This window comes from Lissotriton helveticus, chromosome 5_1 (genome assembly GCF_964261635.1).
Source record: "Lissotriton helveticus chromosome 5_1, aLisHel1.1, whole genome shotgun sequence".
NCBI classification, from domain to species: Eukaryota; Metazoa; Chordata; class Amphibia; order Caudata; family Salamandridae; genus Lissotriton; species Lissotriton helveticus.
In genome coordinates this window covers 1,481,653,437-1,481,669,773 of record NC_136065.1, presented here as the reverse complement: position 1 = coordinate 1,481,669,773, position 16,337 = coordinate 1,481,653,437, and the positions used below count along the sequence as shown (strand labels likewise).

At 43.1% G+C, this 16,337-nt stretch overlaps 1 protein-coding gene across 2 annotated transcripts in view; it reads right to left on the bottom strand.

Moving 5' to 3' along the window:
- Positions 1 to 8,015, bottom strand: part of LOC144755496 (adenosine receptor A3-like) — a 69,637-nt gene extending 61,622 nt beyond the window's left edge. For both annotated transcript variants that reach the window (XM_078644476.1, XM_078644478.1), the window contains exon 1: positions 6,938 to 8,015. In XM_078644476.1, the coding sequence (XP_078500602.1) occupies positions 6,938 to 7,287 (350 nt within the window). In that variant the 5' untranslated portion in view covers positions 7,288 to 8,015. The remainder of the gene's footprint in view (positions 1 to 6,937) is intronic.
- Between the last annotated feature and the right edge of the window lie 8,322 nt (positions 8,016 to 16,337).

Here is a 16,337-nt window from a genome sequence, read left to right as displayed (position 1 = left end):
CTACAAACGCTTAAAAACAAGCAAAGAGACAAGAGGAGTGAAAGGAAAGAGAGATGAGATAGAGTTAGAAGATAGACAATGTGGTTATTACGAGGAGATGAAGGCTCGAGAACAATCTAGATTAAAACTAATGAGAACAACAGAACTATGAAGTGAAATCGAATGTGCTAAAGATAAGAGTATGATGGCTCAAATGGGGAATTGTTACAAAGGAAAAATCATGTTTACCATTAATGACAAGACCAACTGAATATGACACTTTTTTAGAGAAAAATTAATAAACGTGCGTCAAATACACATAATAGAAAAAGATGGCAATAATAAAGAATTTTAGAATTTTAGTTACTGCATCATAAAAGCATACAGAAAAAGAGTAGTTTTGAAGATGTCATATGTATAAGTAACATATGTTGTGCTTTACGAAAAAAATAACTATGGGCCATATTATCAAGAAAGGGTGATACATTATCGCCACTTTTATCAGCGGGGAAACTGCCGCTAAAGCGGCGATAATGGGCTTGATAATATGCCCATGTGAAATCCCATAGAAGCCCAGGTTCTGGTGTTAACCTGGGCTTCTATGGGAATTCACAAGGACATATTATCAAGCCCATTATCGCCGCTTTAGCGGCAGTTTCCTGCCGATAAAAGCAGCGATACTGTATCGCCCTTTCTTGATAATATGGCCCAATATGTTATTAACATGTGTTAGAAATTGTGTTAGAAAACGTGCGTTACATGCTCTCCTTGAATCCTGTTTAGAGTCTGCCACTTTTACTATTCTGGGTGATTTTAATTTTCACTTAGATCTTAACAACAATAGTGACACCACAAGGCTACGTGATAACCTGGCTGCCTACGGCCTTACACAAATTGTATGGGACTCAACCCACTTGGCCGGCAACACACTCAATGGCATTTTTACTAACAACCCAGATATTACTTTGGTCAAAATCGCCCCACTACCCTGGACTGACCATAAGGCTGTATACTTTAAACTCAATCACATCAACTCCAATAATTCCACCCTAAACAGACTCTCTGTGGTAAAAACCTTACCTGGCATAAAATAGAGGGAAGTGAGCTAAAACAGGCGCTCAACATCACCCCGCCCCTACTGGTCATTGACAACAATAAAGCTTCCCAATTTGAGGACTGGATTAGACAAGTGGTAAATCGGGTAGCTCCGGAAAAAATCTCTAAAACTCAAAGATGTCAGGCGACATCTCCATGATTTGGACAAGGTCTTAAAAGCATTAAATGTAACTGTAGGAGAGCTGAACGATTATGGAGATCCAAATATAGTAAGGAGAACAAATTAGCTTATAACTTAGCTTTGGAGCAATACAAGGAAGGTATTATAAGGGCCAAACAGGACTACTTTACGGCTAAAATTAGGGAGGCCAAAAACTTCTCTAAGCAACTTTTTAAAACAGTCCAAGCTCTATCCAAGCCGCAACAGTCCAATTAGTTTAGGCCTGATCAAGCCTTCTGTAACAAGCTGACTCGTTTTTTTTCAAACAAAAGTCCAAGGTATTTATGATGATCTCCTTCTCTCAGTAACCCCCGCAACTGCTTTTACTAAGTCACCAGTGGAGGAGTTTAGCTCTCAGAGCCAACTCACAAGTTTTCTTAGCTTCTCACCAGAGAAGGTGAATCACCTTCTTTTAACTACTAAGTCAGGCTCACCCAATGATCCCTGTCTCCCGCGATTTTACATTAAGTTTCAGATACAATCAGCAGCTACTTAACTCCCCTCATTAGTAAAGTAGTTGACTCAGGGAGCTTCTCATGTGCCTGGAAAAAAGCTTGTATCAGGCCGATCCTAAAAAAAACTGACCTGGACCTGACTGAGGTTAAGAACTACCGACCAATCTCTTGTTTGCCAGTAGCTGCCAACATTTTTTAAAAATCAATGAATATGGAACTGACTCAATTCCTTGAATCTAACAATTTACTAGATCCTAGTCAGCATGGCTTTTGATCATGCCAATCTACCGAGTTGGCGCTGATAATGGCTACAGAAAGGATTCGCAGTCAGGTTGACAGGGGGGGCCAGACCATCCTCGTCCTCTTAGTCCTATCTGCAGCATTTGACACTGTGAATCACACGGTGTTAGTGCAGCGGCGGAAGGTTCTTGGGATTGGGGGTATGGCCCTGGCCCTCCTCACCTTCTTCCTAGCCTCCAGAGAGCAGAGTATAGTCTGGGGCAATCTGCAATCTGACACTTTTCAGCTTCCTTGCGGCATGCCACAGGGCTCGGCCCCATCACCCACCCACTTTAACATCTATGTCACTCCACTGGCCAGAATCATTAGAGAGTATGGTTTCACCTTGGTCTCCTATGCGGATGATTCCCAACTCATTATATCTGTATCAAAAAATCCAGAAGTCACTGCTCATAGCTTCCATTCCTGCTTGACTGAAATGATGAGCTGGATGGGTCAAAACTTCCATAATATTAATGCCGAGAAAACTGACTTGATGGAATTTGGTAAGGGCCCTTCCGTGTGGAACCAAAATTGGTGGCCAACAGAGGAGAGTTAGTGTCCCTGTCCAACAGCCAAGGTTCGGAATTTAGGAATCATCTTGGACAATGAATTAAATTTCGCAGGCCAGATAAACCGCCTCTCGTCTTCCTGTTTTTCCTTGCTAAAAAGTTCTATGATAGATTTTCCTCTTTATCCCTCAGGAACTCAGGAGAACGGTGGTGGGGGCTCTTATTCTATCCAGAATTAACTACTGTAACACTCTTTTTGTGGGCATTGACAAAGCTCAGTTGTCCAAATTACAGTCTCAACAAAATGCAGCTGCTCATCGGCTTTTAAATATCTCCAAAGATCATTCTACCTCAGCTGGAATTAGAGCATTACATTGGCTCCCCATTCAGCAACGAGTGGAGTTTAAGGCCCTTTGTCAGGTCTATAAGGCACTTTATGGTGACGGAGCCACTGACATCCAAAAATTGTTCCCACGGTCTGTACCTATGAGGAACCTAAGATCAACTACTGTGGATCTTGTTCATACTCCCAAATTTTGCAGAGCCAGATGGGGTGGCAGGAGTTTTTCCTACTGTGCATCCAAGCTATGGAATAAAATGCCAACTGTCATGAGGCTGCAACCTAACTTGCAGCTTTTTAGGAAATCACATAAATACTGGCTGTTTCCCTCCCAAATTAGCTACATCATCTGCAGACCACCACTGTCTCACCACTTTCAGCGCCAAGATGCCACGGCATTCGAGCGCTTTATAAATTTAATTTTCATTTCAAATGATGAACCTTTGCATTATAAAGTTTACCTTAAGTTTTCTGAACATCATTTATATGAAAGCATAACTAATAAGATGTATCAAATAGTTTAAAATGTACTAAAGTCTACCTCTTTGTGTGTGTGTAACCATGTGCACCAAAAATGACAAATGAAAAGTAGGTGCTACCCATTTCTATTTGATGATGCTTCCATGAAACTTATAGAGAATGTACTTCATCTATGTTACAATCTTATTTGTCCAAACCAATATTAAAATTGTATGATTTGAAATGTATTTACATGTTGGGACATGCAAAAGTTATAAGTACACTATATTGGCACGTAATATTTGTAATCCTACTAAATGTTGCTAAGTGCATCAGAAGACATACTAAAACGTAACATTTTCATATTCTTTTATGAATGTAAGCTTATAATGCAATATACTGCATTATATTAGCTCAAATTAATATATGCCTGAATACACTCACAAAGTTTTCTGCCTTGCTAAGTTCACTGCCTGTGAGAAATCTCACCAGTATAACAAATTGTGTGCAACAGCGTTTTTCCTTACTGAATTGACATGTATTGAATAAAAGATTCTGGCAACGTGCCCTCTTTAACTTTCTTCTATGCTCTAACTAAAGGAGCATTGTTCTAACATTTCGAATACTGGATGGCTTAAGGACTGCACAATTTCCCCATCTATTTCTCTGTATTTTGTGTCTACTTTATGTAGCCTGACACACACTCCATACGAGCTGACCAATTAGCTGAGTGGTCTGACCAGCTGAGGGGACTCCAGGTGGTGTCAACCTCGGAAATGCTAAGAATAAATTATTGTCTGACCGAATGGATGGCTGGCACTCTCTCTATTACTCTCTCTCTCTCGCTCTCAAACATTATTATGGCTATGAAGGTGGTGACAGAAGATCTGCTGTCCTGCATTGCCTGCTGATTACGAACTGCTAACAGAGATTTTTTCAGAACTTACCTGACAAATTAACTAGTCTGCTGCAGACTCATCTGGCATCTTTCCGAATTGACACATATGCTACATGTGGTTGTGGTCTCTTCCTTTGGAGGCTACTGGAACTGGCACAATTTTCCCTTTTCTGAACTCTTGAGATTTTGGTACTTATTTGGACCTTTCTTTATTTGTCTATTGATGCACTTATCTTTCTAATATTTGATAAATTAAACTACATGTATTACTTTGTCTCAGCTGTCATGTTTTATCCTTATATAAGTGAGAGTACATTTCCAATTTGAGCTTACTAATGACTAGAGGCGATCCGAATAGAGAGATGTCAGAGCATCAAATTCTAATGTTATTTTCCTGTATACCTTTAGCTGGACTCATGGTATGATTCATTTTGGCTCGCCTACATTTCTTCAAGAGGTGTGTGCTTGCATTGATAATTCTTGTTTAATGGGGCCCAGGAAACACTACATCAGAGTCTATGTCACAACTGTGCCCAAAGCTGGCATAATAATACATATCCTCGCATAATGGGACCACACTTGATATATTAAGTCTATCTCTCACACAATGGACCCTCACTTTTAATGTTGGTGGGCATTCTTGGCATATTGTAAGCATCATTTGCATGGCAGAGCCATCCCTCGCATAATGGTGACCTGGGCATAATGTTCTCCAATAGTGGCACAGTATAGGCATCTATAGCAAGACAGTGCCGACCCCTTGCAATTTGAAGGAGATCCTTTGCATTTTGTGGGCAAGCCTGGCATTATGGATGCCATTGCTGAAATGGTGGCACTGGCATAATAGTGGCAATCGAGACAGATTCTTGAGACGCTTGATACATTTGCTGCCAATCCTTTCATAAGGATGGCAGAAATCAGTGATCAACAACCTGTAGAGTTAAATGTTATCCAGAGTAATTAGCACGGCCTGAGATTAATTGAAGCATTACGTCCATCACATAGCTGCCTTTCTCAGTGAGACATCCTAAGTGCTAGGATCATGCCCAGATGTGGGTCTCGTCCTCCTCCTAAAAACCTCACTGCTGCAACATCTGTTGCATTTGCCCTCCGTTTGTTTTCTCTACATGTTAGGGAACCTTATATAACGTCGTCCTCGGTGAAATTCTAACCAAATTTTGATAATTAAATCACTTTTAAAAAAGCACTTCACTGTGCAAGTGCTGAACACTGTATGCCGTGCCTAGTGAGGGCTAGCCTTTCCCTGCCTAATTTGGGCAGATAAGTGTAGCGAACAAAATGTTCTCTGTGCCCAGACTTGCTTCTGTAGCAGTTGGCAACAATAGGCATTGTAGAATGTTAGTTTGGTGATGTTAGCTAGGGTTTTGAAATCAGATGTGACGTACCTCGGGTTCAACGTGCTTCATATATTCTTTTTTCATTTAATTTCATCATTTAGCAGATGACCTCAAAACTAAATTAAGCCCTAGGAGGAAAAATAAGTTGGCAGGATCACAGACCAGCCATGGTGTTGGGGACGTCTGGTTTCACAAATGACAAAGTAGTCACTGCACTTTGATTTAGACCGTGTCTGCCACTTGTGTCTTCCCACTCCTCCAAGGATGTGGCCATATAATGTAAAAATACGGTTAATTCTTTCTACTCAACTGTTGTGGCTTCTATAATCAATGAATAGCTTTAAATAGGGTTTCCCCAAACTTGGCATGGAGTATAAAATAAATATTTTAGATGGGAGGGCAAGAGTATCCTAACGTGGTACCATAGTTAAAGCTCATGTAGTAAGCAGTGTCTAATTTGAGCCGGTGATTTTTGGTGTTCAGCACCAGCATCGTAATTGTCAAAACTGGCACATCTGACATTATCCCCGTGGTGGCGCTGTTTGACTAGTTTAGAGATGAGCACTACAGCACCTACTATCAACCCAATAGATTTAAACGTCTAATTCCCAAACCATTCATACAGCTATTGGGGTCTGGAATAGTCAGGATTGTCACTCTTGGTTTGTAGTTTTGTTGGTACTGCTGTCATTGGCAACACTTGCAAGGGCAGGGGTGATGCAATGCCTGACGAGGACTCTGGCATTTTTTTTTCAATATAAGCACTGGTAGAAAGCTAATGATTAAATACAAGTTGCTCTACACCTTTAATGTGGAAACTAGGAGTGAGTTTGAAAACCATTTATATCACTCCACTATTTATTGGTATACAGTAAAACAGAACACATTCAGCGTGATCGAGTCCTATATCTAAGAATAATAACGAGGCCAATGTGCACCAGTGCATTGCGGTTATATATAGAGAAACTGAGACAGCCACTGCTCACAGGGTGCGCACATGGAATTTCTGCACAACCCGAACGTGCACCACCACCAACCAGGGCAAAAGTGCCTTCTTTCACCTCCAATGTATTTTTGCACTAGTTGGCCTTTGCAAATTTCAGTGCACAATTGCAATGCACCGGTGCATGTTTTAAGTAGCGTGGCTCCTTTACTGTCGAACGTTCTCTAAAATAAGTGCAACAATAAAAAAAATGAAACATGCTTCATCAATACACTAAAGCAAACGTCGTGTTTCTATACAACATTTACTGAGCGTGCGCAATTAACGGAGCAGCTTCTTACTAGTTCACCTGAACTCGCTGTGCGACCTCTCCAGGAGCAGGAAAGCGCTATGCAAACGTTACTTAAAATATAACACAAGCATGCTTAGTACACCTACCTGGTGGGCATCTTTATCCTTAAATACCTGTCCACGGCTATCGCCAGGAGAGAGAGGATGGAGGCGTTGGTGAATATGATCAGGTTGCAGCACATGAAGAGACACGCGTAGAAGTTGGTCTGGAGCGCGCTGTCCACCGCGATGGAGAGCGGGATGACGACGAGCCCCACGGCCATATCGGCCAGGGCCAAAGACCCGAGGCAGCAGAAGGTGACGTTCCTCAGGCCCCGGTTGCGCTTCACTGCCCCGATGACCAGTGCATTGCCCAGCACCGCGAGCCCGGCTATGATGGTTTCCACCGTAATGTAGGCCGCGTTGTACGGGCTCTCAGTCGCCGTGCTGTTGGCCATGGCTGGCGGTTACAGAGCAGCTCGCAGAAGATACAACACAGCATAAAGCTCCAGACGGAACGGAGAAAAAGAGTGTTTTTCTACTCCCATCGAAAAGTACAGAAAAAAACACTAGAACTTAAAAGTTTTGTTGTGCTCCTCCTTTTTCAACATTGATGCACGGTCAAAAGTAACTTTCGAAAGTAGTCCTTCAGATAGCGCTCGACTGTCTGAGGCACCTACAGGTACTGTTGTGGCGTACTAGCACCCCCTTTCGACAAGTACTGTGGTGGCTAGATTTCGAAATAAATCGTAGGCAGGTGGAAATTCCATTTTCCTAGTTGCAGGTGCCGAGTGTGAGCTATTGGATGTATGAGCTTATGGGACGAGCAGAATAAACAAGGCGGTCACTTCACTCCAGAACGGTGGGATGCTTCACTCTTCGGCAATAAACATCTTCAGACGCCAATAGCCGGCGCCAACATGGAACTGGTTTCAACTGGAACTTTCTCCCTGGATGTTGAGAAGATGTCAAGAACCCACTTGGTAACCGCTGCAACCAAACGAATTTGTAAATTGTAACTTCCACCAACAATTGTACTAGCAATATGGACTTCCGTAGTTTGGTTCCGTCACAAACAAATGGGCATTGGTGGTTTTTGAAACAGAAAAAAAATATGTGGCCGGAAGCATGGGTTCTGAAATGCAAGGGTGAGCCAGCTTTAGCGCTTTGCCATCACTTCTTTAGGTATCTGTCCAGCAGAGAAAGCTCTCAGTAAATGTCTGCGAGCATGATATTCAGCAGCTTCCACATTTTCAAGAAGATACGAAACCACAGCTTTGGTTGTGAGTAGAGAAGAAGGAGGGACTTATAGCCACTTCAAAAATGTATTTTGCTGAAATCAAATACAATTTTCCAGAGTACACTTTAACCACTCCCAAGGTGAATTGCATTGGGGGATAAAGATTCTATAGGTGGGCAGTTTATGTCTACGATTGAGGAGTAGTCCTTTTTTATTTCATTATTATTTGCAGCCCTGCTGCACAACACCCACACTGCTACACAGCACAGCTACAAATAATTGCCAAAGTCAGCAGTGTCCATGCTGTACAGCATGAATAAAGGCAACAGCAGAGCCAATAGTCTCTAAGGCGAGAGCTGTTGGCTTTATGCATGCTTGTTAGGTCTTGGCACAACATCCTTGTGATTCTGAGCACATGAGTTAATCTCCAATGCTTGAAAAAAAAGCATACAGCATTTGGCAAAAAAATCCTCTCACATAAAGAAAGCAATTGCACCCATGTCCTACGTTTGGAAAAAGATTACATGCACCACAATAAAAGTAGAAAACATATGTAATCACAATTAATACCCATTTCAAAGGAGAAAGAGGCTACTTTCAAGTACATGTGACATAGTAAAGCATAGCTTCAAATGGCAAGAGGTTTAACAAGGACGACAGGGTAGAAGAAAGAATAGTAGTGCCTCTATCACAGTATGATTTGAAAGGAAAGCCATAAAGCTGAAGCAATCAGTACTTGGTCAATGCTCCAGCCAAAAGAAGAGGGAGTGAAACCAGCATACAGTGGTCAATTAGACGACAGCAAATATTGTTAGAATTGCTATATCAAATAACTTTGTGAGTCTAAATGGGCGAGTGCCCGGGGACACCCCCCTAAAAAAAAGTTTCAGCAGGGTAATCAGAATTGCCCAATTGATCGCGTCTTTGTACTGGTATGGGCTTTTGAACTAACTATAACGTTTAAGGTTCTCCTGATGAAAGGGAGTGATCACTACCCATCAAGTACAATTCTTAGATTAGATATGGTACCTAGGCGGGCAAGAGACATTGTGTTAAAGGTTGGCTGGTCAAAGTGTCTGAGAACAAGTCTCTCAGAGAAGCATTTAAGATTACTGAAGACCCTTCAAAACAAGTTTAAAGGAATAAAACAAGGGATGATCCCGTCTGATTTTTTAAATCCTGGTACGATGAAGTAATAAGAAAGATTGTAGCTTGTTTAAAAATGGAAGTGTTGACCATTAATACTACACAAAATAAATTTAGATCCATGAAGCAGGCCAGAAACAGTTGGTTGAATAAAGAATGTAGAATCTTAAAAATAAATATTCGAAATCTAGAAAGACACACTAGATACTCAAGAAATAAAGTTGGTGGCTTAGTTTAAAGACAGAATTAAAAAATATGGTCACAAAGAAGAAGAGGGAAAATGCAAAATGTTAGGAATAAATGATGGTGACTACAGAAACGAAATACATTCGAAAATTTGGGAGGATGGTACAGAGTGGGATGGGAATGTCCCCTGAGCAGACAACCGGCTCCATGGGTGAAAACTCATGAGAATTGTTTTTAGAGGAGGCCTATAATAATGGTGCCACAATCATCCAGTGCCCACACAATCTAACGACAGTAGTAATAAAGTCAACTTCTTCATGGTGGTCCAGCTTGTTTCATTTCCTATTCCAAGAAATACTTGTGACAGGCATATATCCGGATAGTTGGAAGGGAGCAGGGATCAAACCAATATATACCAAGCATTGGCATAGCCAATAGGTCTAGCTTTTGGGACTATATAAGTATTTAGTTATGCAGCACAATATCCTTGGTGCAACAATATCAACCGTTGCATGGCTAAACAATTATAAGGTCCCAAAGGCGAGCCCTATTGGCCACGCTAATGCTTGTTTGTTTTGCATTATTGCATTGGGTTTTTGTTACATTGCACTGTCTGTTGTTTTGCGTAATTTTCTAAGTGTATTGTTGTGCTATGCCCTGTTATGGTTTTGTTGCGTTGCTTTGTGTTATATTATAGTCTTATAGCCCGCCGTAGAGGGCTTTACAGGCTATTAGAACATTGGAATGTTGGGAGCTCCATTGAAAACAATGGAGTGCTCTGGGCTTATAATGGCTGGTATAAGCCTGGAGCTCCAACATTCCAATGTTTCTTTGTTCACAGCTCTGGCTGTGAACAAAGGCTTCAGGGAACCTGAGGGGATTCCAATCCCCTCACGCTCCCAAAAGGTTTTATTTTTTTGTAACAACATTCTGCCCTCTAGTGGCAGAATGTTCTAATAGCCTTATAGCCCTTCGTAGATGGGCTATACCGCTATTAAAGTCCCTCTCCCTTGTTAAAGGCCCTCGCCTTCGGCTCGGGGCCTTTAACGCTGGAGAGGGCCTTTAATAGCCGGTATAGCCCTCTACGGCGGGCTATAAGGCTATATTAAAGGCCCTCTCCAGCGTTAAAGGCCTGAGCCGAAGGCGAGGGCCTTTAACAAGGGAGAGGGACTTTAATAGCCGGTATAGCCCTGCTACGAAGGGCTATAAGGCTATTAGAACATTCTGGCACCAGAGGGCAGAATGTTCTAACAAAAAAGAACAAAGCCTTATGGGAGCGTGAGAGGATTGGAATCCCCTCAGGCTCCCTGAAGCTTTTGTTGACAGCCAGAGCTGTGAACAAAGAAACTTTGGAATGTTGGAGCTCCAGGCTTATACCAGCCATTATAAACCCAGAGGACTCCATTGTTTTCAATGGAGCTCCCAACATTCCAATGTTCTAATATTGTGTAATGTTCTGTTGCGTACTTTGAAAGATTTCAACTAATACTGCTACATTTCCAACTAAAAGTAATACATCTCTAGTCACAATCAAGTGTAGAGAGTCGACCAGAGGTCTAAATGTCAAGTCACATTCTTTGTTTTGTGTTGCATTCAGCAGCAAGCAGCGCTATTAAAACGTACTTTGGCGGAAATGGAAGATCAAGTAAAGGAGTAGAGAAGGTCTCTAAAGCAGGTTGCGACTCAGCTAGTGCTATAAAAAGCATAAACAAAATAGTAGTCTTACTAAAGGTAGTTTTCTGTGTCAGTTCCTTAAGGAATCTCCTAGTTACTTTTAAACTTGGGTTTTGGCTGCAGAGAGTACTCCCTGTCTGCCCTCGGCCACACTGCAAGGAGCCGGTAAGATTCATACTTATAATTACTGGAGGGAAGCAGAACAGCGACAAGCACACTGCAGGTGACCCGAAGTGAATTGTTAGACCCAGGTAGGACCAAGCAACATGTTTAATTTGTTTGCAAACCTTGAAGCCAAGCATTACGTGTTATTGCCGTGCTCACTCACAGTATGAACAACAGTTAATGCCCGCTGTTAAGGGCCTTAACCAAAGGCGAAGGCGCATCATGAGGTAAAAGGGAAACTTTTAGCTGTGAAGGCCTCACTGCCCTTGGGTAATAAATGTGCAAGCACCCATCTCACCATCATGATAGATCAAAGGGCAATTAACAGCTTATGAGCAAGTGGACAATGAGCCAATTAGCACACGTCCTCTATTGCCACCCACCACAGACATACAGACTTGCCCCCATTCTCTGACTGCTACATGCTCATGACTCACCCTTGCACTGAGCTTAAAATGCAGATAAACAACTGTGTGGTGCATGCCAGCATGCTAAGCATGTGTGTATCTTAGTCAGACTCACCATTAGGTGCCAAGGTGGCATTCAGAACAGGTGTCAATAACAGCAAGTAAGCAGGGAGCACGCTTCACAGTGACTTACACATTAGCATTCAGATTGGTTACATTACAGTCCTTCCAAAGTATTGACAGTGTTTGCTCCTAACAGCTGTCCCTAATTTACTGGACAGCTGCAACTTCATGATAAAATATGAAGTTTTTGAAGGCCGGGACTCGTAAACATGTGTTTGCATGCTTTTACGAATTTTAAATCCCTGCAGAAACTCCACGAGTAATGCCTGGATTATTTAAGAGTAGTGTTCATTACACCGCGCCCTACTCATTCCCCATCTCAACCCTTAGAAATGAGAATTGTACTCTACAAGGGACAGAAGTCTAACAAGCGAAACTTAAAAACAAACAATAACACCAGACCCAATGCACTCCCCCTTAGCTATCCATAACAAGTGCGTGCGCCTCGAGCTAAAAGTTTAAAAAACAAAAGTGTCGGCAAAAGTGAAAGCGTTTCCCTTGCGGGAGAGAGCAGCACCAGGAGCGATAATTGCTAACACATGGCGCCAAAGCTTGCTCCCGCAAGGGAATCGACAAACGTGCACGCGTTGATATTGAAAGCAATGCAACGCATGCACGTTTTTAGGGCGAAAAGTGAATCGATTCCAAAAGGTCTTTTCTCTATGCTGCCGAGACCTAAAAAAGGGGAGAATGCCCCCACTGGAAACTACTGGCAAATAAACCTGTTGGATGTAAGTGGAAAGATCTTTAAAAAAAATTCTGTTGGGGATGTTAAAGGAGTGGGTTAAAGTAAATTCTATTATTCTACACAAACAGGGTGATTTGAAGCAGAACCACTCAACGATTGAGCACCGCTTTAGTCTATGGGCTTTTGCCAAGAAGTCTATGGAGCAGTGTGGAGTCCTGTATTGTTGCTTTGTAGATTTTAGCTCTCCGTTCGATTCTGATGATCGAACCCTGCTATGGGAAGCGTTATTGCATATGGGATTCAAACAGATTTATTTTAATTTTACAGGAACTTTATAGAGATAATTGGGCTCAAGTGGAACTGGATAATGATGGATCCCTTACCAAAAGAATAAACATGAAATATGGCCTGAGACATGGGTGTGTATTGACACCACTACTATTTTCCTTGTTTCTGGCTGACCTTTCCAAAATTCTCAATCAATCAAATACGTTTAGCCACATAATAAATGGTCAGCACATTAGCTGTCTTTTATAAGCAGACAATTTTGTGATTTTTTTCTTTGACAGGAATAGGGCTGCAAAGCAAATTTGATATATTTGCAGATTATTGCCAGAAGAAGAAATTTAAAAGAAATATGAAAAAAACAAAGTGCTCTTGGTAGGGAAACAAAGTCACAGCTTGTGTTGGGCAATAAATAAAGCCAAGATCGAAAGTGTTAAAATATACAAATATTTAGGGGTATGGGTCTATCATAATTTTAGGATGGAAGGATCACCTCTACTCGACACAAGCCTAAACACTTTCATCAGTAGGGGATCTGAAGAAATGTGATAATCGTTATGGAGGACCCTCCCTGCGGCCAGCGCTGGTGGAGTACCAGGAAAGAATACAGCCTCAGTTTCAGTTGGTGCTGAGGTGATTGGCTAAGGGGACAAACATTGGTGGGACCTTGAAGAAGGCAGGTGCCTGAAAAGGCTACTCTCTCTCCCATCATCATCTATGTTTAAGGCACTCAGAATGGAAACAACATGGACGCATGTAGGACATGCAAAGATAATACATTTTGGTTACAAATAGATAGAGCAGAAGTCTAAAAAGTCTCCCTGTTATGTAAAAAGGAGATATTGCGAAGCAAGCTAGCCTGCACCCGTAAAGCTAGAGGGAGAATACTAACCCCCGGCTCAGGTTAAATATGCTCAAACCAAATTGAGGAAACACGTGCAGGTAAACATCCATCATCCACCACCTGCAAAGAGAAGACGGAAGGGGGGGGGCCCGCTAAAGCCAAAGATCAGCCATTCGGACTTTGGAAAATCTTCTAAATTAATCACCAAAACTGACCTGGCCTCAGTGGTAACCCATGCTAATATCCCTAAACCGGTTTCCCCGCAACTATTGGAACAAGCTGGACAACCAACGACCACCAATGGCCCAATTGACATTCTTGCTGATCCCTCTCCAATGCTTGTTTCTAATGTCGCCTCCCTGGATAACTTGGAACATCTAAAAAGGTCTTTCATTTTACCTATTATAGAGAGGCTGAGGAGGGTGGAGAAAAAGCTTGAAGCGCTCGAAGCTGCGGCTATAAACGGACCGCCGAGTAGTGTCCTTGTACCGTCAACTGAGGTGACCTCCTGCACCTCTAGCACCTCTAAAGGCACTCCTCAAATTAGTAGTATTACGAACTCCAAGCAGCAGAAGGCTCCCACCACCAAACAGATTACTAATCCAGTTCCCTTGCCATCTAATTCAACTCAGGCTCGTCCGGTAAAACCCTCTGCTGGGATCCCACAGCAGAATACAAGGGCTTCTATCAGACCTACCAGACCACCTCAGAGAACCCATCAAACAGAATTGCCCCCTGAAGCTGCCCCATATGTGGTTGTCCTGATGGGAGTACCCACCCTTCCAGTCAATAAAAGGGAGGGGTATTTCCAACTCAAAAATAAAATATTGCACTGGCTTGCCCAGTATAGACCACTTACGCATAATATCAATGGGGATATTGTGCATGTAAGACGACTCTCATGGTTGGGTAGTAGCGTCAAGGACAACGATGGTGATCTTGTTGTCATAAATTTCAGGGACCCTCGAGCAGTTAACTATATTCTAAATTGGCCTCAGGGTGGTGGCAGTAACTGTATCATCCCACGCTCCCTGACCTATTTTTATCCTAGATCTCCGTTGCTTCCTCCTACCTATATTGGTGGTCAGTTACCCATCCACATTGCCCCCCAACTGCCTTATAATCCCACCTACCCGCCTCAAATTCCATATTTCCATCACGCTACCGATCCCTTTGGGTGGAACACGATACCAGTTCGGTCAAAGAGTAATCCTAATAGTAGAATGGATCACTTGAGACCTTTTACACCCTTGGAGACAGCAAACAGGTTTGATGTCTTTTCTGGTTTGGACAGTTGCGATTGAAGTTTACAGCATGATCAGTCCACGGGTGTCCAAACCAAACCAATGGTCGATGGTGTGTCTGGTGGGGGAGCCTATTTTAACGATCCGTCTTATGAGCCGACACCTACCACTATGCCTCCGCCATCTGACCAAGTTCTGGCTATAAGCGGGTGCACTTCAAGTGTGTCTATTCTCTCCTGGAACGTAGCGGGGTTACAGAACAAACTAGACTCTCCTGATTGGGGATCCTTTATCGACACCCAAGACGTTTGCATGTTCCAGGAGACATGGGCACGGGAGGACAAATGGCGCTTGGGATATGCGAGTTTTACCATCCCAGCAAAATGGGAGGGGAGAGGACGGCCCTCGGGGGGCCTCTGTATCTGGGTGGCATCTTATTTGGGTTGCAAGGCTAGGGCCCTCAAAACTACCTCACTGGATGTTCAGTGCGTACTATTGGAATGGCTCAACCATACAAAACTCGCACTGATCAATGTCTATTCCAGACCGGTGGGTCTAACAATCCCATCACCCACCTTTGAGGAGCTCTCTGCATTCTTCCCACACCTCCCAAAGGGCGCTAGGATTTTGGTAGGGGGAGACTTCAACTGTCAGTTCGAGCCGCTCACCCTGATGTTGGAGGGAGCATTTGGGAAAGAGGATGGTCAGTGGGGAATACCGCAATTGGTGGGTCCCCCAGCAAAACCATCGACGCCTTTAGCGACACAAATCCTGGCATTTACCCTTAGCAACTCTTTGAGGGCCTGTAATGGCAGATCTGGGAGGGATATCCCTTCTAAACCGACCTTCAACAGGCCCGGCCAGGAGTCCCACTTGGACTACATCTTGGTACAGACCCTGGACTGGAATAGGGTCTTGGCCTTTGATGTGGTACAAAGAAGTGAGAGCGACCACAATGCGCTGACTCTCTCGTTGGCCCTGCCATCTGGGCCCACGGATGACCAGCTGGACCAGGCGACATCAGTGAATAACTTAACTTTAACTAATGACAGGCGCAGAGTTTGCTGGACCAAACTTCTAGATAATCCTGCCCACATTTCGGAGCTCTACGAGAGGATACTCCCCACATTAGAATCCGTGGGGACAATTATAAACCATCCTCCCTCCGAAGAATATTTTCTGAAGTTGGGCACTCTTCACATGGACCTGGTGGGCACCCTTGCGGAGCTCTTGAACCCAGTTGTGAGCAAAGGGCCCCGCAGGGCACAAAGGCAGTCATGGTACAATTCAGCTTGCAGGGAGGCAAAGGGTAAACTGATCGCTGCACTGAAGCACTCTAGGGACTCTGGGGCAATCAGGTCAAGGAGGGTGGAGTTAAAGCAAGCCATCCACAACGCGAAGGTGGCATGGAACCACACAAACTGGGAAAACATGTTGACCACCCTTCAGACAAGAGACACTCGCAAGTTTTAGCAAATTGTGAAAACAGGTTCAGCTGAGCCGACT